This window comes from Cinclus cinclus, chromosome 14, assembly GCF_963662255.1.
Source record: "Cinclus cinclus chromosome 14, bCinCin1.1, whole genome shotgun sequence".
NCBI lineage: Eukaryota > Metazoa > Chordata > Aves > Passeriformes > Cinclidae > Cinclus > Cinclus cinclus.
Window position 1 is genome coordinate 5024895 of NC_085059.1, and position 15591 is coordinate 5040485.

Here is a 15591-nt window from a genome sequence, read left to right on the forward strand (position 1 = left end):
AACACAGACAGCTCCGTCTCCGACTCTGATCTCAGCTTCCTCACGGTATTTCTCCCACCGGCTTCTCCGTGTCGCTACAGAACGCCTCCGCACCGCTGACACGGTCGCGGACCTCCCGGCGGCCGAGCCTGACACCGAGCGAATGAGTGATGGAGCGGGTCCGCAGCGGGCGGGGCTGCAGCGCTCCGAGCTTCCTCTCGCTCCTCTCGGTCAACAGCGGCGCCCGCAGCCTCCTCCCGGCACTGCAGCACCGAGCGCTGCCCGCCCTGCCTCGCACACCGGCAGCTCGCGGGACGGTACATAACCGCTAACAAGACGTCGCTTTTCGCCAGCGCGGACCTCCCGCTTCGGCTTTTGCCCACCTGATCTCTGGTTTCATCCTCCACCGGTAACGAGCGGACACAATCAACACGCCTCCTGTGATTATGTTATTTCTACCGCCCGGGAAAATGTCTTTATCGTGATTGTCTAACAGGGATGGAATCATCTCTCCATGTGACGTCTGGGGATACCACGAGTTTTACTGCACACGACTAAAAGCGCGAACACCTCCACCAATTATTTTTTATACTATTCGTGAATGAAGAACAGCCTTTCAGCGCATCACAACAGTGTTACGGAATCGGAAAACTACTCATGAACTGTCACTGTGTTCACAATGGTCACCAAATCCAGCACGGCAGGGGCATTGCAATTTTGCATCTGCACGTCAGACTCTACTCTGAATAAGTATGCATTACTCCCCGTTCTCCACGAGTTAGCACTTTTTTCATTACAGTTTCACTCAATAAAGGCATGGCAGTCCTCACTCTGATTACCTTGTACTCCCACACGGTGTCCTTTTGAAGTCCTAAGTTAACTCGACTCAGTAGTGCAACACTCGCTACAGCAGCATTCACTAAAAGGAGTTTACTCCACCTCTCAGTAGGTCCAAGTACATGCCTTCAACCTTCAGTAGCCTTCAATAACTATCAGTAAGGAAAACTCTCCACGCCAATGCATCATGTGCATCTCATCCTACACAATGAAGATACTCCCCTTTCGTTATTGACAAGTAACAATTAGGAAAACATAATTTTCCTAAAGAAAATCCTTCACATGAAACAGAATATGTCATGAATCAAATGTGCTTCGACACCGTTGAAAGAACCTCCCTGAGCCTAGCAATCTTACACCTGATGAGGCAACAACAGCCCGTTCAAAAGACTTGATGCAAAAAGACAAAAGAGAGGCAATTATTTTACGAACTAATGGGGAAAAAAATAACAACTAACAGGCTCAGGGAAGAAAAAGACACAAGAACTCGCAGCCAACAGCAGAGCGTTATTTAAAGGCGCAGAAGGAAGGAATTTGCTTTACAGACCTGAGCTGCATCCGGGTCGGCGGGCGGCTCTCCCACATCGGCGCTACTGCTCAGGTCCGGTTTCTCGCAGGACTCGCCGCCCAGAAGCTCCTCCGCTGACAGCACGGGCACCGGCGGCGGCGGGGGCCAAGAGGCCTCGGGCACGGCGCGGGCCGGCGCCGCCACGCACAGGTTGTAGGAGTAGGGCAAGGTGCCCTCGCAGAAGTCGGCCGGGAAGGCGGCGCCGGCCACCGAGAAGCGCTGCGCGCCCAGGCAGCGCAGCACGGCGGGCGGCCCGGCCCGGCGCAGCCGCGCCAGCACGGCCAGAGCCACGCTCAGCACCAAGAGCGCCGACAGCAGCGCCAGCGCCAGCACCAGGTAGAACTGCAGCTCGGCCGCCGCCGCCTCCTCGGCGCCCGCCGGCCGCTCGCTCAGCTCCGGCAGCGCCTCCTGCAAGCTCTCGGCCAGCACCACGTGCAGCGTGGCCGTGGCCGACAGCGGCGGCCGCCCGTGGTCCTTCACCACGGCCACCACGCGCTGCTTGGCCGCGTCCCGCTCGGACACGGCCCGCGCCGTGCGCACCTCGCCGCTGTGCGGCCCCACGCGGAACAGCGCCGGCTCCGACGCCTGCACCAGCTCGTACGACAGCCACGCGTTGCGCCCCGCGTCCGCGTCCACCGCCACCACCTTGGCCACCAGGTAGCCGGCCTCGGCCGAGCGCGGCACCACCTCGAACGCCGTCGGGGCGGCCGCCGCGGCCCCTCCCGCTGTCGCCGCCGGCCACAGCACCCGCGGCGCGTTGTCGTTGCGGTCCAGCACGAACACGCGCACCGTGGCCGTGGAGCTGCGCGCCGGCGCGCCGCCGTCCTGCGCCCGCACCGCCACCGCGAACTCGCGGCACTGCTCGTAGTCCAAGGAGCGCTGCGCGTACAGCGCGCCGCTCCGCGCCTCCACCGACACGAGCGGCGCCGCGCCCGCCGCGCCCGCGCTGCCGCCCGCCAGCCAGTAGCTCACGCGCCCGTTGGCGCCCGCGTCCGCGTCCCGCGCCTGCACGCGCAGCACCAGCGCGCCCGCCGCGTTGTTCTCCGCCACGTACGCGCTGTACGCCGCCTCCTCGAACACCGGCGCGTTGTCGTTCACGTCCGACACCTCCAGCGCCAGCTCCCTGCTGCTCCGCAGCGCCGGCCTGCCCCGGTCGCGGGCCACCACCGTCACGCGGTGCTCGGACGCCTGCTCGCGGTCCAGCGCGCTCGCCGTCACCACCTTGTACGAGCCGCCCGCCGACGCCACGATCGACAGCGGCGCCTCGCCCGACAGCTCGCACCACACCTGACCGTTCTCCCCGGAGTCTCTGTCCCGCACTTTCAGCAAGGCCACCACGGTGCCGACCGGCACGTCTTCGGGCACTGGACTCGACAGGGTCAGAATGGTGATTTCGGGTGCGTTATCGTTCTCGTCCGTGATGTATATCTGCACTTCGCAGTGATCGGTGAGCCCACCACCGTCTGTTGCCTCAAGGCCGAAGATGTATTGACTGTTCTCTTCGAAATCGAGTGGAACTGCTGTCCTTACTTCTCCGCTCTCACTCTCGATAGTGAACAATGCCCTGATGGCCTCCGGGACGCTGCCAAAGGAGTAGGACACTCGTCCATTCGAGCCTGCATCTGCATCCGTCGCCCTTACCCTCAGCACCAGCGACCCCACCGGCACATTCTCCGCCACCCGCGCTTCATACAGGCTTTTGCCGAACACGGGTGGGTTGTCGTTTAAATCCGTCACATTGATCCGAACCGGGACAGTCCCGGTCCTGGCGGGGTCCCCACTGTCCACCGCTATCAGCACCAACTCAAAGGAACTCTGCTTCTCCCGGTCCAACACTCTCTCCAGCACTAATTCGGGCTGCTTCTTTCCCCCTGGCTTTTCCTTCATGGACAGTGAGAATGACGGATTGCTGGTGAGCTGGTAATTCAGCATCGAGTTGCTTCCCGCGTCTGCGTCTCGCGCCATCTCCAAAGGAAAACGAGTACCCGGAGGGATCCATTCTCCAATCTCGAGGTTAAGAGCAGGCTTCCTGAAGGCCGGGGAGTTGTCATTAACATCCTCGATTATCACCTCGACGTAAAAAATGTTCAGCGGGTTCTGCACTAAAGCCTCAAAGCTGACGGAGCAGGTCTCCGACTCGCCGCACATCTCCTCCCGATCCAGCCGCTCATTCACGTACAGGTTCCCGTTCTCCTCATTCACCGTGAAGTATTGCTTCTCCTCGCTCAGCCGCAGCTTGCGCGCCGGCAGCTCGTCCGCGCTGAGCCCCAGGTCCCGCGCCAGCGGCCCCACGAGCGAGCCTCTGCCCAGCTCCTCGGGGATGGCGTAGCGGACCCGCTCGGCCGCCGCCCGCCACCACAGGCACAGCAGCACCGCGGCCGGCAGCGCTCGCCCGTCGCCCGTGCCGAGCCTCCGCCCGAGCCTCACCGCCATTCTCCGCCGCCACAGCTCGCCGCGCCGCTGCCTCCCGCCGCTGCCCCGCCGCTCCCTTCCGGCCGCTCTCGCCGCACACCGCACGGATCGCCGAAAGGCAGCGCGGCGAGGCCGCTCGGGCCGCACTCGGACGCCGCTGCTGCCCGCCTCTCTCCGCCTCTCTCCGCCGCTTTCCGCCGCCTCTTGCCGCTGCCGCCGGTGCCGCTGCCGCTGTGGCCGGCGCCGGGCGAGCGAGCAGCCTGCGGGGGCAGGACGCTGCGGCGGCGGCGGCGGCGGCTCCAGCGCCGCTCGGCGGCGGCCAACAGCGACACCCGGAGGCGCCGCCGCGCCGCTGCAGCCGCCGGATGGCCGCGCTCAAGGGGGCCCGGCTTTGGGCGGGGCTCAGCGCCTGAGCCGGCTCCGGGCTCTCTCCTCGACTGCAAACAGCAAGGGCAGAAACACAGACTCGGTGTGACTCCATCGGCTTTTTTAACTGAGGTGAACTGTCGGGCACTTTAGGTCATTTCCTTTATCACACTGAATAGCCATAATTAAGTATTCGTTGCAGAGCAGTACGGAAACTATCTCAGCGGTTTTTACTTTTATCGTTATGTATGTGCATTAATCTCTATTATGGTGAGGGATGATTTATGGAGAACTTAAGATCTCCATCGTCTGTCTTGAATTCTGGTTTCTTTACATAGGATAGATTAACCTGAATATTCGTCGCAAAGCAATGTTTAGAGTTCTATCCTAAGTTACAACAACACCTATTATTTTTTTCTGATTCATGTAAGTTGCTTATTTTGTCTCTCTGTACTGGAGAATCTGACAGTGGGAAAATGCAAAGTCATTTTTGTGTCTTTCATAGAATCTGTTAAAGGATGTTTCACATTGCAATTATAACCCCCCTATCCCAGCAGTATAGATCATTATTCCTGGATAACTGTCATTTACATTCAGCAAACGAAAACGAGCATCACAAGGAAAAAAAACCGGAGCAGGATTGGACATCAGGCATAAAATCTATCCACTTCTCAAAAAAGCTCTTTTGAACATCTGATTCTGTGGATCACAATCAGTCTGTCCACCTACTCGCCATGCACTCCAAGGCTTCAGAAACAACCAACTTAGGTAGGGTATTTGCACAACACTCCCGAAATCACCACAATGTATAAATTTATATTTCCTCTTCTGTCAGTTGTAGTAGCTATACAACAAATAAAACTGTCTTGTACTGAGTACACAAGAGGGCAACACAGCACCTGAAACCCCCCGCAAGCCACAGTCATTCCCTTGGAACACGAAAAAAAGGAAACTCTTTGCAACCACAGGTGAAGGCCTCGTCTAAATACCATGACAAATGGAACTTCGCACATTTCTTTTATCCATTTAGAGCCATACTACAGTGAACTACACTGGCCCTGTCTCTGGAGAGACAAAGTTCTCTCGGTCATCAGACAACATGAAAGCAAATTTTGGAGACAGACACTATTACAAGTCCCTCTCTCAACTTCTCAGATCCCAAGAATCAGAACATAAATGAATGCAGAGATTTTTCTGCTGATCGCAATAACGTCAAATATTCTGAAATGCTGAAAAGGCTAAAGACATTAGTAACACAATTGCCAATCCAGTCACCGAAGTATCACTCAATGGTAGCATCATCTTTCTCCAGCACATAAGTTCTTTGGTGAGTGTGCGTCTCTCTTACTAAATGCAAGGTTTCCATATCTACAGAGGAATTATCATTCACGGAAAATATAATGAATTAGAAAACTGAAATACTGAACACAGAAACTGGCCTAATCAAAAAAGGAAGACACTTTAGGCAATTGTCAGAATTGGGGATCAACAACACACAGGCCTTTTCTCCAACTTCACCTTCTCACAAACAAATCTCTTCTCAATTCCTTCTTTTGGTGGAAAGGCACCACCAAAAGAAAAGTTCCTCACCCAGCTTCCCATTCCCGTGGATAATATTTCACTTTGCAACCTCAGTATGTGACAAGCATGAGAATTTCTTCCAGTAACACTTTCAAAATCACTGCTATTAAAACAAGCAAACAAACAGGTTTACATCTGCAGAAAGGAGGGGGTCAACACAGACTCTTGAACATGAAGGCACTAAGGTTAGGCACAGGGTTCAGGTACTTAGCAGGTGATGAATACAGAGTTGGATCCACCCACGATTCCTTTATGGAACTTGCCATAAAAACCTAGTTTAAACATTCACCAAAAAAACCCCACAACATCCTGCAAACACACAGGAGAAAGCTCCCAAGGGCTCCCCACACAGCTCAAGTAAGATCACTTTGGGCAAACTTACCATGGTAGAAGAAAATCACATTGCATAGAACAGGACAGAACACTGAACAAGGAAAAGAACCAATCATGTCTCTCCTGTTTCAGCAGACCTCCACACTCGGGCCACGGGACTCTTGTGTCCAACCCTGCACAGTTCCACAGTATCCCTGACCCTCATAATCTGCAAGAACATGTAATCAAACCCCAGATAAAACATCTTTCCCATCCATCAACATCAGCCCATGTAGGTTGACCAGGAAGGGGAGCTGGATTTTCTGCAAGGTTCCATGGCCTGACATTTCAAATTATCCCAACAGCAGCGAAACGTACAGAAGGCACACAGAAGCTCATTCAAATAGCCACGCCCATAGATTTTCATTGTGATTTTTTTGTTCAGTAAAAAAGGATGAAGTGCACGGAAACGCAACTGAGGTCTCATATAACAACGAGTACAAAATGAATTTCTACACCATCTTCGCACCATATGGAATTTGCCAAAAAAAACCACCTGCAACTTTTTGTCTGTATCTGCAAAAAGTAATTTTCACACTGTCCAAGTATTTTGCAACAGGGAAGCTCCATCTGCAGTGAGTTCCCAGCGAAAGAAAAGCAGGACACACAACCACTCACTACCTGAGAGCGATCACTGATACCCAAAGGAAATGAGTGCTACTCACTAAATTGAAATGTTGTCAAGTGAAAAAGCGATACACCTCTCTAAAAAGGCCCCACTCATTAAAATAACTGCCCATCCAACCTCAGCACATGGCTAATTTGGAAAGGACATGATTCTCAGAGTTTAACCAGAAAAGTGGTGTTACACAGTGGGCCACTAAGAGTTATTACAAAAGAACTTCAATCCGCTCATGCACATGTGCTTTCGAGGAAACACCTGAGCCTACAAACACTGTAAATTCCACTGGACTGTAATGCAACACATCCTTTGAGAATACGAAATGCTGATAAGAATCACACTTCCCATGGGACAAAAAGGAGGGACGAAATACAACTTGATGAAAACACAAAGAACCAACATTCAGGCAAGAGCAACCTCTCTTCTCCTACAGCACCCATCAAATGTAAGGCTGAACACGGAACCAACATCGACCTACACATAGCAAGAAACAACGAAAGAAAGCGTGTTAATGAATGAGTCTTCGCATTCAATCTCCGCAAATTATTTGCCGCAATACACGGATCACGGGAAAAAATGCGAGAGGAGCTTAGAAGGGAAGCGCCGCACATAGGATTTGGTCCCAGGAACTCACCGAGGGAGCGGCGGGATGGACGGGAAGGGCGGCGGCAGGGTCCTCGTCCCCGAGCAGCGGCGCGGGCTCGTCGGGCAGCGGGCGGGCCGGGAGGGTGTCGCAGCAGGCGGCGGCGGCCGAGAAGCGCAGCCGGCTCTCGCGCGAGTCGGCCGTGAGCGACACCTCGTGCGAGTAGGACTGCAGGAAGGCGCGCACGCCGTCGATGCCCACGAAGTGCGAGACTGGCACGCCGCGCAAGGAGGCGCCGCTGTCGGGCGGCAGCAGCTGCTGGCGGCGCCAGCGGCGCAGGCGCAGCGCCAGCAGCAGCAGCAGGAAGGCGAGGAAGAGGCAGGACACGGCGGCCACGGCCAGCACGAGCCAGCGCGTCAGGCTGCCGGCCGGCTCGCCCGGCGCCGCCGCCTCGTCGGCCGCGCCGCCCAGCTCGGCCAGCAGCTCGGCCACGCTCTCGGCCAGCACCACGCTCAGCGTGGCCGTGGCCGACAGCGCCGGCCGCCCGTGGTCCTTCACCAGCACCACCAGGCTGTGGCGCGCCGCGTCGCGGGCCAGCGGCGAGCGCGCCGTGCGCACCTCGCCGCTGTGCGGCCCCACGCGGAACAGCCCCGGCTCCGTGGCCTTGGCCAGCTCGTACGACAGCCACGCGTTCTGACCCGCGTCCGCGTCCACCGCCACCACCTTGGCCACCAGCGCGCCGGCCGGCGACGAGCGCGGCGCCAGCTCCACGACCGACCGCGCCGCGCCCGAGCCCCGCCACGCCGCCGCGGCCGGCGGCGGGTACAGCACCTGCGGCGCGTTGTCGTTCTCGTCCGCGATCAGCAGCAGCACCGACACGTTGCCGCTCAGCGCCGGCGCGCCGCCGTCCTCCGCGCGCACCCACAGCCGCAGCTCGCGCACCTGCTCGTAGTCCAAGGAGCGCAGCGCGTACAGCGCGCCCGTCTCCGCCTGCACCGACACGTACGACGACAGCGGCGCGCCCCGCACCCGCCCCTCCGACAGCCGGTAGCGCACGCGCGCGTTCTGCCCCCAGTCCGCGTCCGTCGCGCGCACCGTCAGCACCAGCGCGCCCGCCGCGTTGTTCTCCGCCAGCCGCGCGCTGTAGCGCTCCTCCGCGAACACCGGCGCGTTGTCGTTCACGTCCAGCACCCGCAGCGCCAGCACCGCGCTGCTCTGCAGCGACGGCGACCCGCCGTCGGCCGCCCGCACCGTCACGTTGTACTCCGACACCTGCTCCCGGTCCAGCTCGCCCGCTGTCACTACGCGATAGTAATCCTCATAAGACTTTTCCAGCCGGAATGGGACTTGCCCGTCGAGTGAGCAGAGGACCTCCCCGTTCGCCCCAGAGTCTCGGTCCTGCACGTGTATCAGGGCCACCACCGTCCCCGATGGCGCATTCTCAGAGATCTCGCTCAGCGCCGATGACACTGTGAGTTCGGGGCTATTGTCGTTCACATCTGTTACAGTAACGATGACTTGGACAGTATCGGATAGGCCTCCCCCGTCACGTGCCTGCACCTCCAGTTCGTAGGAACCACCTTCTTCGAAATCCAGACTCCGCAAGAGACTGATCGATCCTTTGTCGAAATCCAGCTGGAAAATCTGCGAAGCTTTCTCTGTGATTTTCTTAAATGAGTATTTCACGTGACCGTTCACCCCTTCATCATTGTCCGTGGCCGTGACGGTGACGAGCACGGAGCCCACGGGCACGTCCTCGGGCACACGCACCGTGTACTCCGCCTGGCTGAACACCGGCGCGTTGTCGTTCGCATCCAGCACTGTAACACGGATCCGAGCCGTGCCCGTCCGTGCCGGATCGCCGCCGTCACTCGCCCTCAGCACCAGCTCGTGAAACGCCGCCTCCTCCCGGTCCAGCGCCTTCGCCAGCACCAGCTCGGGACGCTGATCGCCGCCGGGGCCCGCCTGCACGGCCAGCGAGAAGTGCTCGTCACCGCTCAGATCGTAGCTCTGCAGGGAATGCCAACCCAAATCTGGGTCGTGAGCTTCAGCCAGGGGAAACCGCGATCCCGGGGCTGTCATCTCGCTCATTCTGACTACAACTTCTTCCTCTCGGAAGCTGGGTGCGTTGTCGTTAATGTCCGTGATTCCCACCTGGATTCCGTACACCTGCATTTCCCCCTCCACTATCAGCTCACAGCGCAGCACGCATTGCTGCACACGCTCGCACAGCTGCTCTCTGTCGATCCTCTCCGCAGTCACTAAATGTCCCGTCTTCCCATGCAGAGCGAAATACTGCGTACTACCCTTGTCTAATATATGAACACCGCCGTCACTGAGCGCGGGCAGCTGCAGCCCCAGGTCCTTGGCCACGTCGCCCACGAACGAGCCCTTGGGCATCTCCTCGGGCACCGAGTAGCGCAGCTGCCCCCACGCCGCCTCCCCCGCCGCCAGCAGGATCACCCAGAGCAGAGCTCGCTGCCGCCGGCCCCAGCGCCTCCCCGCCGAGAACATCTCCGCCGCCGGTAGCTCCTCACCGCCCATCACCGATGACCCTCACGCTTTCAGCTTCTGCCGCCCTTCTCTCCGCTTCTCGGCCGCTGTGTTCCCCGTCGCCGGTCCGATCGCAGAGCGCTCGGCCGCCGATCCAGGAATGCAGCGATCTGGTGATGGAGCGTGTCCGCAGCGGGCGGGGCTGCAGCGCTCCGAGCTTCCTCTCGCTCCTCTCGGTCAACAGCGGCGCCCGCAGCCTCCTCCCGGCACTGCAGCACCGAGCGCTGCCCGCCCTGCCTCGCTACATCCAGCGAGAAGTCCCCACGGAGACGTCGCTTTTCGCTCGGCGCTGATCTCCTGCCTCCTCATTTCTCCAGCCGATCTCTCATTTCATCCCCAGGGTATCACCAATGGGAGGAAGGCAGAGGAATTCCGTGGGCTTGGTTCTTTAACCGCACGGGAAACGAATCACTTCCTAATGCCATTGTACGTAAAAGAAAACACAGTTTTCGTATTTTACCCTGTAGCTTATTGTTAATCTTTTCCTTTTTGGCCAAAAGCACCTTGAACCACAGCGCCTCAGCGAGAAAAGGGGAAGATACCGCATCCCGAAAAAACAGAGCTATCAGCCTCATTAACACAAGCGGGAGCAGCGCAATTCTGTGCTTTTTGCAGTCAGGGAGCCAATTGTTGCAGGACTGAATTTCACGTACAGATAAACATGCCTTTTAAACTCTCAAAGTAAAGTTCCAGGTCTTCAAATATTTGATATCCCTTCCTAAGGCAAACCTATTGTTCTCTTGGTTCATAGAGATTCAAAATTATTCCCGTCATTCCAGGTTTATTTCTTTTTCTGAAATCAATGTCTAAAGCGTTGAAGCTCGTTAGTAATCTATCCATCTAAATATATCTTAATCGCCTTGGTTCGATATGTATGTAAATGTTGGTACGATTCGCGATGTAAAGAGGATAGAAAAAAAACCTCTTAAACAGAAATAATTCAACACTGTCACCAGTATACCAAATAAAGTTCATAAAGGGCAAACCAGAGCGAACTGCAGCCCGGATGCATGAAGGAAGCCATCTAGCTCCAATACTGTAATCCTCCCCAAAATGCACAACAAACTCTTTGTTCTCTAAGTATAGAGAACGGAACTTGTCACATTCCTTTCATTTCTCATTCTAATGGGGACAAAACAAAGCTTAACGAACGGGTTTACCTCAAGCTATACACCTGTTCCAAGCACACCCTTTCTGAGCAAATCAGTCTGGAAGGAAAAAGCTCCAACACCAAGTATCAGTGCTCTCTACTTTTCCCGCGATTCAGTCATACAGAATCAGCCGTTCTCCTTTCACAGAATACGAATCTGCTTTCAAAACTGCAAACACATTCTAATTTATAGAGTTCAAGTGTTAGAAAAAAAACCCTCCACTGAAATTGAACCATTGACCAATGAGGAATCAAGTCCATCCAGCTCTCCATGGAGGCGGAATACTCCCTTCCTCATTTCCATTCACCACGGAGACAGGAAAGTCAAACTGACAACACAGCACACCGGGAAACGTGAAAAGCGCGGCTGCTGGCTCCAACAAGAGTTATACGCAAAGCATCAGAGGCAGAAATTCTTCTTAAGGAGAACTCAGATTTTTCAGCCACTACACAGAGACACAGATGAGGAATCCCAATTGACACGCGCCACACAATACCAGGGATAAAGAGACAACCATCGGTAAGGCGTCAAAAATAGGAAGACCTCTCGCTTTGCAGACCTCCGGTGCGAAAAATTTCCCTTCATCATTAGCAATTTTCAGAGTTTTAGAAAAAAAGTTTCGACAACGAAACCTCACAAGAGGATGGAAAAACACTTCTCTCTCTGCCTGCCTTTTCTACGTAGAAAAGCAAGGAAAGGAAAGCGTAAATCAGAGCATCACCAATCCGGAAAGACTTTATACAGCATAAGCTGAAAACTAAGAGACAATCCATTGAGTCTTAGTCTCATCATCAACTGACGAAACAAAAAGTACAATTTCCAAAGCTGGCTGCTAAGAAACAGGAAAGATGCTGATAGGAACTAAAGGAAACAGAGTCCAGTCTGAGCAGTCCCAAATGACAAACGAACTTAAGAATGCACTGCTGCACGCTCTTAGGAAATGAAGGATAGGAGCAAAAGGGCATATAGGCTCACAAACCTGTGGTACCTCAGATTCGGTAGGCGCCTCTTCCCCAAGGCCGCCGCAGTTCGGGCTCGGCTTCTCGCAGGACTCGCCGCCCAGAAGCTCCTCCACTGACAGCACGGGCACCGGCGGCGGCGGCGGCGGGGGCCAAGAGGCCTCGGGCACGGCGCGGGCCGGCGCCGCCACGCACAGGTTGTAGGAGTAGGGCAAGGTGCCCTCGCAGAAGTCGGCCGGGAAGGCGGCGCCGGCCACCGAGAAGCGCTGCGCGCCCAGGCAGCGCAGCACGGCGGGCGGCCCGGCCCGGCGCAGCCGCGCCAGCACGGCCAGAGCCACGCTCAGCACCAAGAGCGCCGACAGCAGCGCCAGCGCCAGCACCAGGTAGAACTGCAGCTCGGCCGCCGCCGCCTCCTCGGCGCCCGCCGGCCGCTCGCTCAGCTCCGGCAGCGCCTCCTGCAAGCTCTCGGCCAGCACCACGTGCAGCGTGGCCGTGGCCGACAGCGGCGGCCGCCCGTGGTCCTTCACCACGGCCACCACGCGCTGCTTGGCCGCGTCCCGCTCGGACACGGCCCGCGCCGTGCGCACCTCGCCGCTGTGCGGCCCCACGCGGAACAGCGCCGGCTCCGACGCCTGCACCAGCTCGTACGACAGCCACGCGTTGCGCCCCGCGTCCGCGTCCACCGCCACCACCTTGGCCACCAGGTAGCCGGCCTCGGCCGAGCGCGGCACCACCTCGAACGCCGTCGGGGCGGCCGCCGCGGCCCCTCCCGCTGTCGCCGCCGGCCACAGCACCCGCGGCGCGTTGTCGTTGCGGTCCAGCACGAACACGCGCACCGTGGCCGTGGAGCTGCGCGCCGGCGCGCCGCCGTCCTGCGCCCGCACCGCCACCGCGAACTCGCGGCACTGCTCGTAGTCCAAGGAGCGCTGCGCGTACAGCGCGCCGCTCCGCGCCTCCACCGACACGAGCGGCGCCGCGCCCGCCGCGCCCGCGCTGCCGCCCGCCAGCCAGTAGCTCACGCGCCCGTTGGCGCCCGCGTCCGCGTCCCGCGCCTGCACGCGCAGCACCAGCGCGCCCGCCGCGTTGTTCTCCGCCACGTACGCGCTGTACGCCGCCTCCTCGAACACCGGCGCGTTGTCGTTCACGTCCGACACCTCCAGCGCCAGCTCCCTGCTGCTCCGCAGCGCCGGCCTGCCCCGGTCGCGGGCCACCACCGTCACGCGGTGCTCGGACGCCTGCTCGCGGTCCAGCGCGCTCGCCGTCACCACCTTGTACGAGCCGCCCGCCGACGCCACGATCGACAGCGGCGCCTCGCCCGACAGCTCGCACCACACCTGACCGTTCTCGCCGGAGTCTCTGTCCCGCACTTTCAGCAAGGCCACCACGGTGCCGACCGGCGCGTCCTCGGGCACCGGACTGGACAGGGAGAGAATCGTGATCTCGGGCGCGTTGTCGTTTTCGTCGGTGATATCTATGTGGACTTCGCAGTGATCGGTGAGCCCACCACCGTCTGTTGCCTCCAGGCTCAAAATGTATTGACTGTTCTCTTCGAAATCGAGGGGACCTGCTGTCTTCACATCTCCGCTCTCACTGTCGATAGCGAACAATGCCCTGATGACCTCCGGGACACTGCCAAAGGAGTAGGACACTCGTCCATTCGAGCCTGTATCTGCATCCGTCGCCCTTACCCGCAGCACCAGCGACCCCACCGGCACATTCTCTGCCACCCGCGCTTCATACAGGCTTTTGCCGAACACGGGTGGGTTGTCGTTAGCATCTGTCACGTTTATGCGAACCTGGACAGTTCCGGACCTGGCGGGGTCCCCACCGTCCACCGCTATCAGCACCAAGTCAAAGGAACTCTGCTTCTCCCGGTCCAACATTTTCTCCAGCACTAATTCGGGCTGCTTCTTTCCACCCGGTTTTTCCTTCATGGACAGTGAGAAGAACGTGCTGCTGCTTAGTTGATAAGTCAGCAGCGAGTTGCTCCCCGCGTCGCGATCTCGGGCCATCTCCAAAGGAAAACGAGCACCAGGAGGGATAAATTCACCAATCTCGAGGTCCAGAACAGCTTTGCTAAATGTCGGGGAGTTGTCGTTCACGTCCTCGATGGCCACCTCGACGTAAAAAATGTTCAGCGGGTTCTGCACTAAAGCCTCGAAGCTGACGGAACAGGTCACCGACTCGCCGCACATCTCCTCCCGATCCAGCCGCTCATTCACGTACAGGTTCCCGTTCTCCTCATTCACCGTGAAGTATTGCTTCTCCTCGCTCAGCCGCAGCCTGCGCGCCGGCAGCTCGTCCGCGCTGAGCCCCAGGTCCCGCGCCAGCGGCCCCACGAGCGAGCCTCTGCCCAGCTCCTCGGGGATGGCGTAGCGGACCCGCTCGGCCGCCGCCCGCCACCACAGGCACAGCAGCACCGCGGCCGGCAGCGCTCGCCCGCCGCCCGTGCCGAGCCTCCGCCCGAGCCTCACCGCCATTCTCCGCCGCCACAGCTCGCCGCGCCGCTGCCTCCCGCCGCTGCCCCGCCGCTCCCTTCCGGCCGCTCTCGCCGCACACCGCACGGATCGCCGAAAGGCAGCGCGGCGAGGCCGCTCGGGCCGCACTCGGACGCCGCTGCTGCCCGCCTCTCTCCGCCTCTCTCCGCCGCTTTCCGCCGCCTCTTGCCGCTGCCGCCGGTGCCGCTGCCGCTGTGGCCGGCGCCGGGCGAGCGAGCAGCCTGCGGGGGCAGGACGCTGCGGCGGCGGCGGCGGCGGCTCCAGCGCCGCTCGGCGGCGGCCAACAGCGACACCCGGAGGCGCCGCCGCGCCGCTGCAGCCGCCGGATGGCCGCGCTCAAGGGGGCCCGGCTTTGGGCGGGGCTCAGCGCCTGAGCCGGCTCTGGCCTCTTTCCCAACTCCTAAAAACCAAGCGAAGAAGCGCTTTATTCGTGTTCATTTCCTTGCCGCTATTTGACCGCACAAACAACTCAAGCTAAAGCAAAGATTTATCTCTGTATGCTAAGAGACAAGAATCAGATTTGCATTTTTGTTTGCATTCACGTAATGCCCTTGTTGCTCCTCCCCGTACGTGAAGGGCTGAAAATGGGAACTCCCAAAGCCACAATGAGATCTCATAGGACCAAAAAGCTGCCTGCGTGTTAATGGACGTTGATCAATCACTGTGTCCACCTCTGTGCGATAAAGAGTACCTTAGGAGGTGGTTTTGCAGGTTCAGACTACAGACATTTGGTTCAGTGAGCACACACAGGCCTAGGAAACCCTTTCCCATTTACAGCCCTAAATGTCACAGGTGTCTGTGCCGACTGCACCTGTTCTTGGACAAATGGAACAGACCTGACCTTCCACATTAGACCAAATAAGACAAGGTAGCTCATGACCACTAGTAGTGTCGGAATTAGAAACCAACAGAGATGTACGGGTCAGGTGCAATGACATTTCTTAGGTTCATGTGATCGAGCAGGAGCTGCTCAAATTGCATTGTACTTCGTCTCAACATTAGAGTCCTCCAACCAATCATATAGATTTGGCAGATTCAGCTCTGACCTTCTCATCATTTGGAGAATCATATCCTGGACAATAGTGCACTATGATCTCACCAATAGTTGAA

The 15591-nt window shown here is 58.0% G+C and overlaps 2 protein-coding genes across 2 annotated transcripts; both read right to left on the reverse strand.

The window, feature by feature from the left end:
• Positions 1-40: 40 nt before the first annotated feature.
• Positions 41-9834, reverse strand: LOC134049773 (uncharacterized). Its single transcript, XM_062502445.1, has 5 exons — positions 7372-9834; positions 6033-6052; positions 1364-4148; positions 363-502; positions 41-266 (listed from the first exon to the last, which is right to left on the reverse strand). The coding sequence occupies exons 1-5, from the start codon at positions 9832-9834 to the stop codon at positions 41-43; spliced, it is 5634 nt and encodes a 1877-aa protein (XP_062358429.1).
• Positions 9835-11150: 1316 nt separating this feature from the next.
• LOC134049774 (protocadherin gamma-B5-like) lies at positions 11151-15462 on the reverse strand. Its single transcript, XM_062502446.1, has 4 exons — positions 15391-15462; positions 14484-14881; positions 12013-14440; positions 11151-11162 (listed from the first exon to the last, which is right to left on the reverse strand). Exons 1-4 carry the CDS (start codon positions 15460-15462, stop codon positions 11151-11153), a joined length of 2910 nt encoding a protein of 969 aa, XP_062358430.1.
• Between the last annotated feature and the right edge of the window lie 129 nt (positions 15463-15591).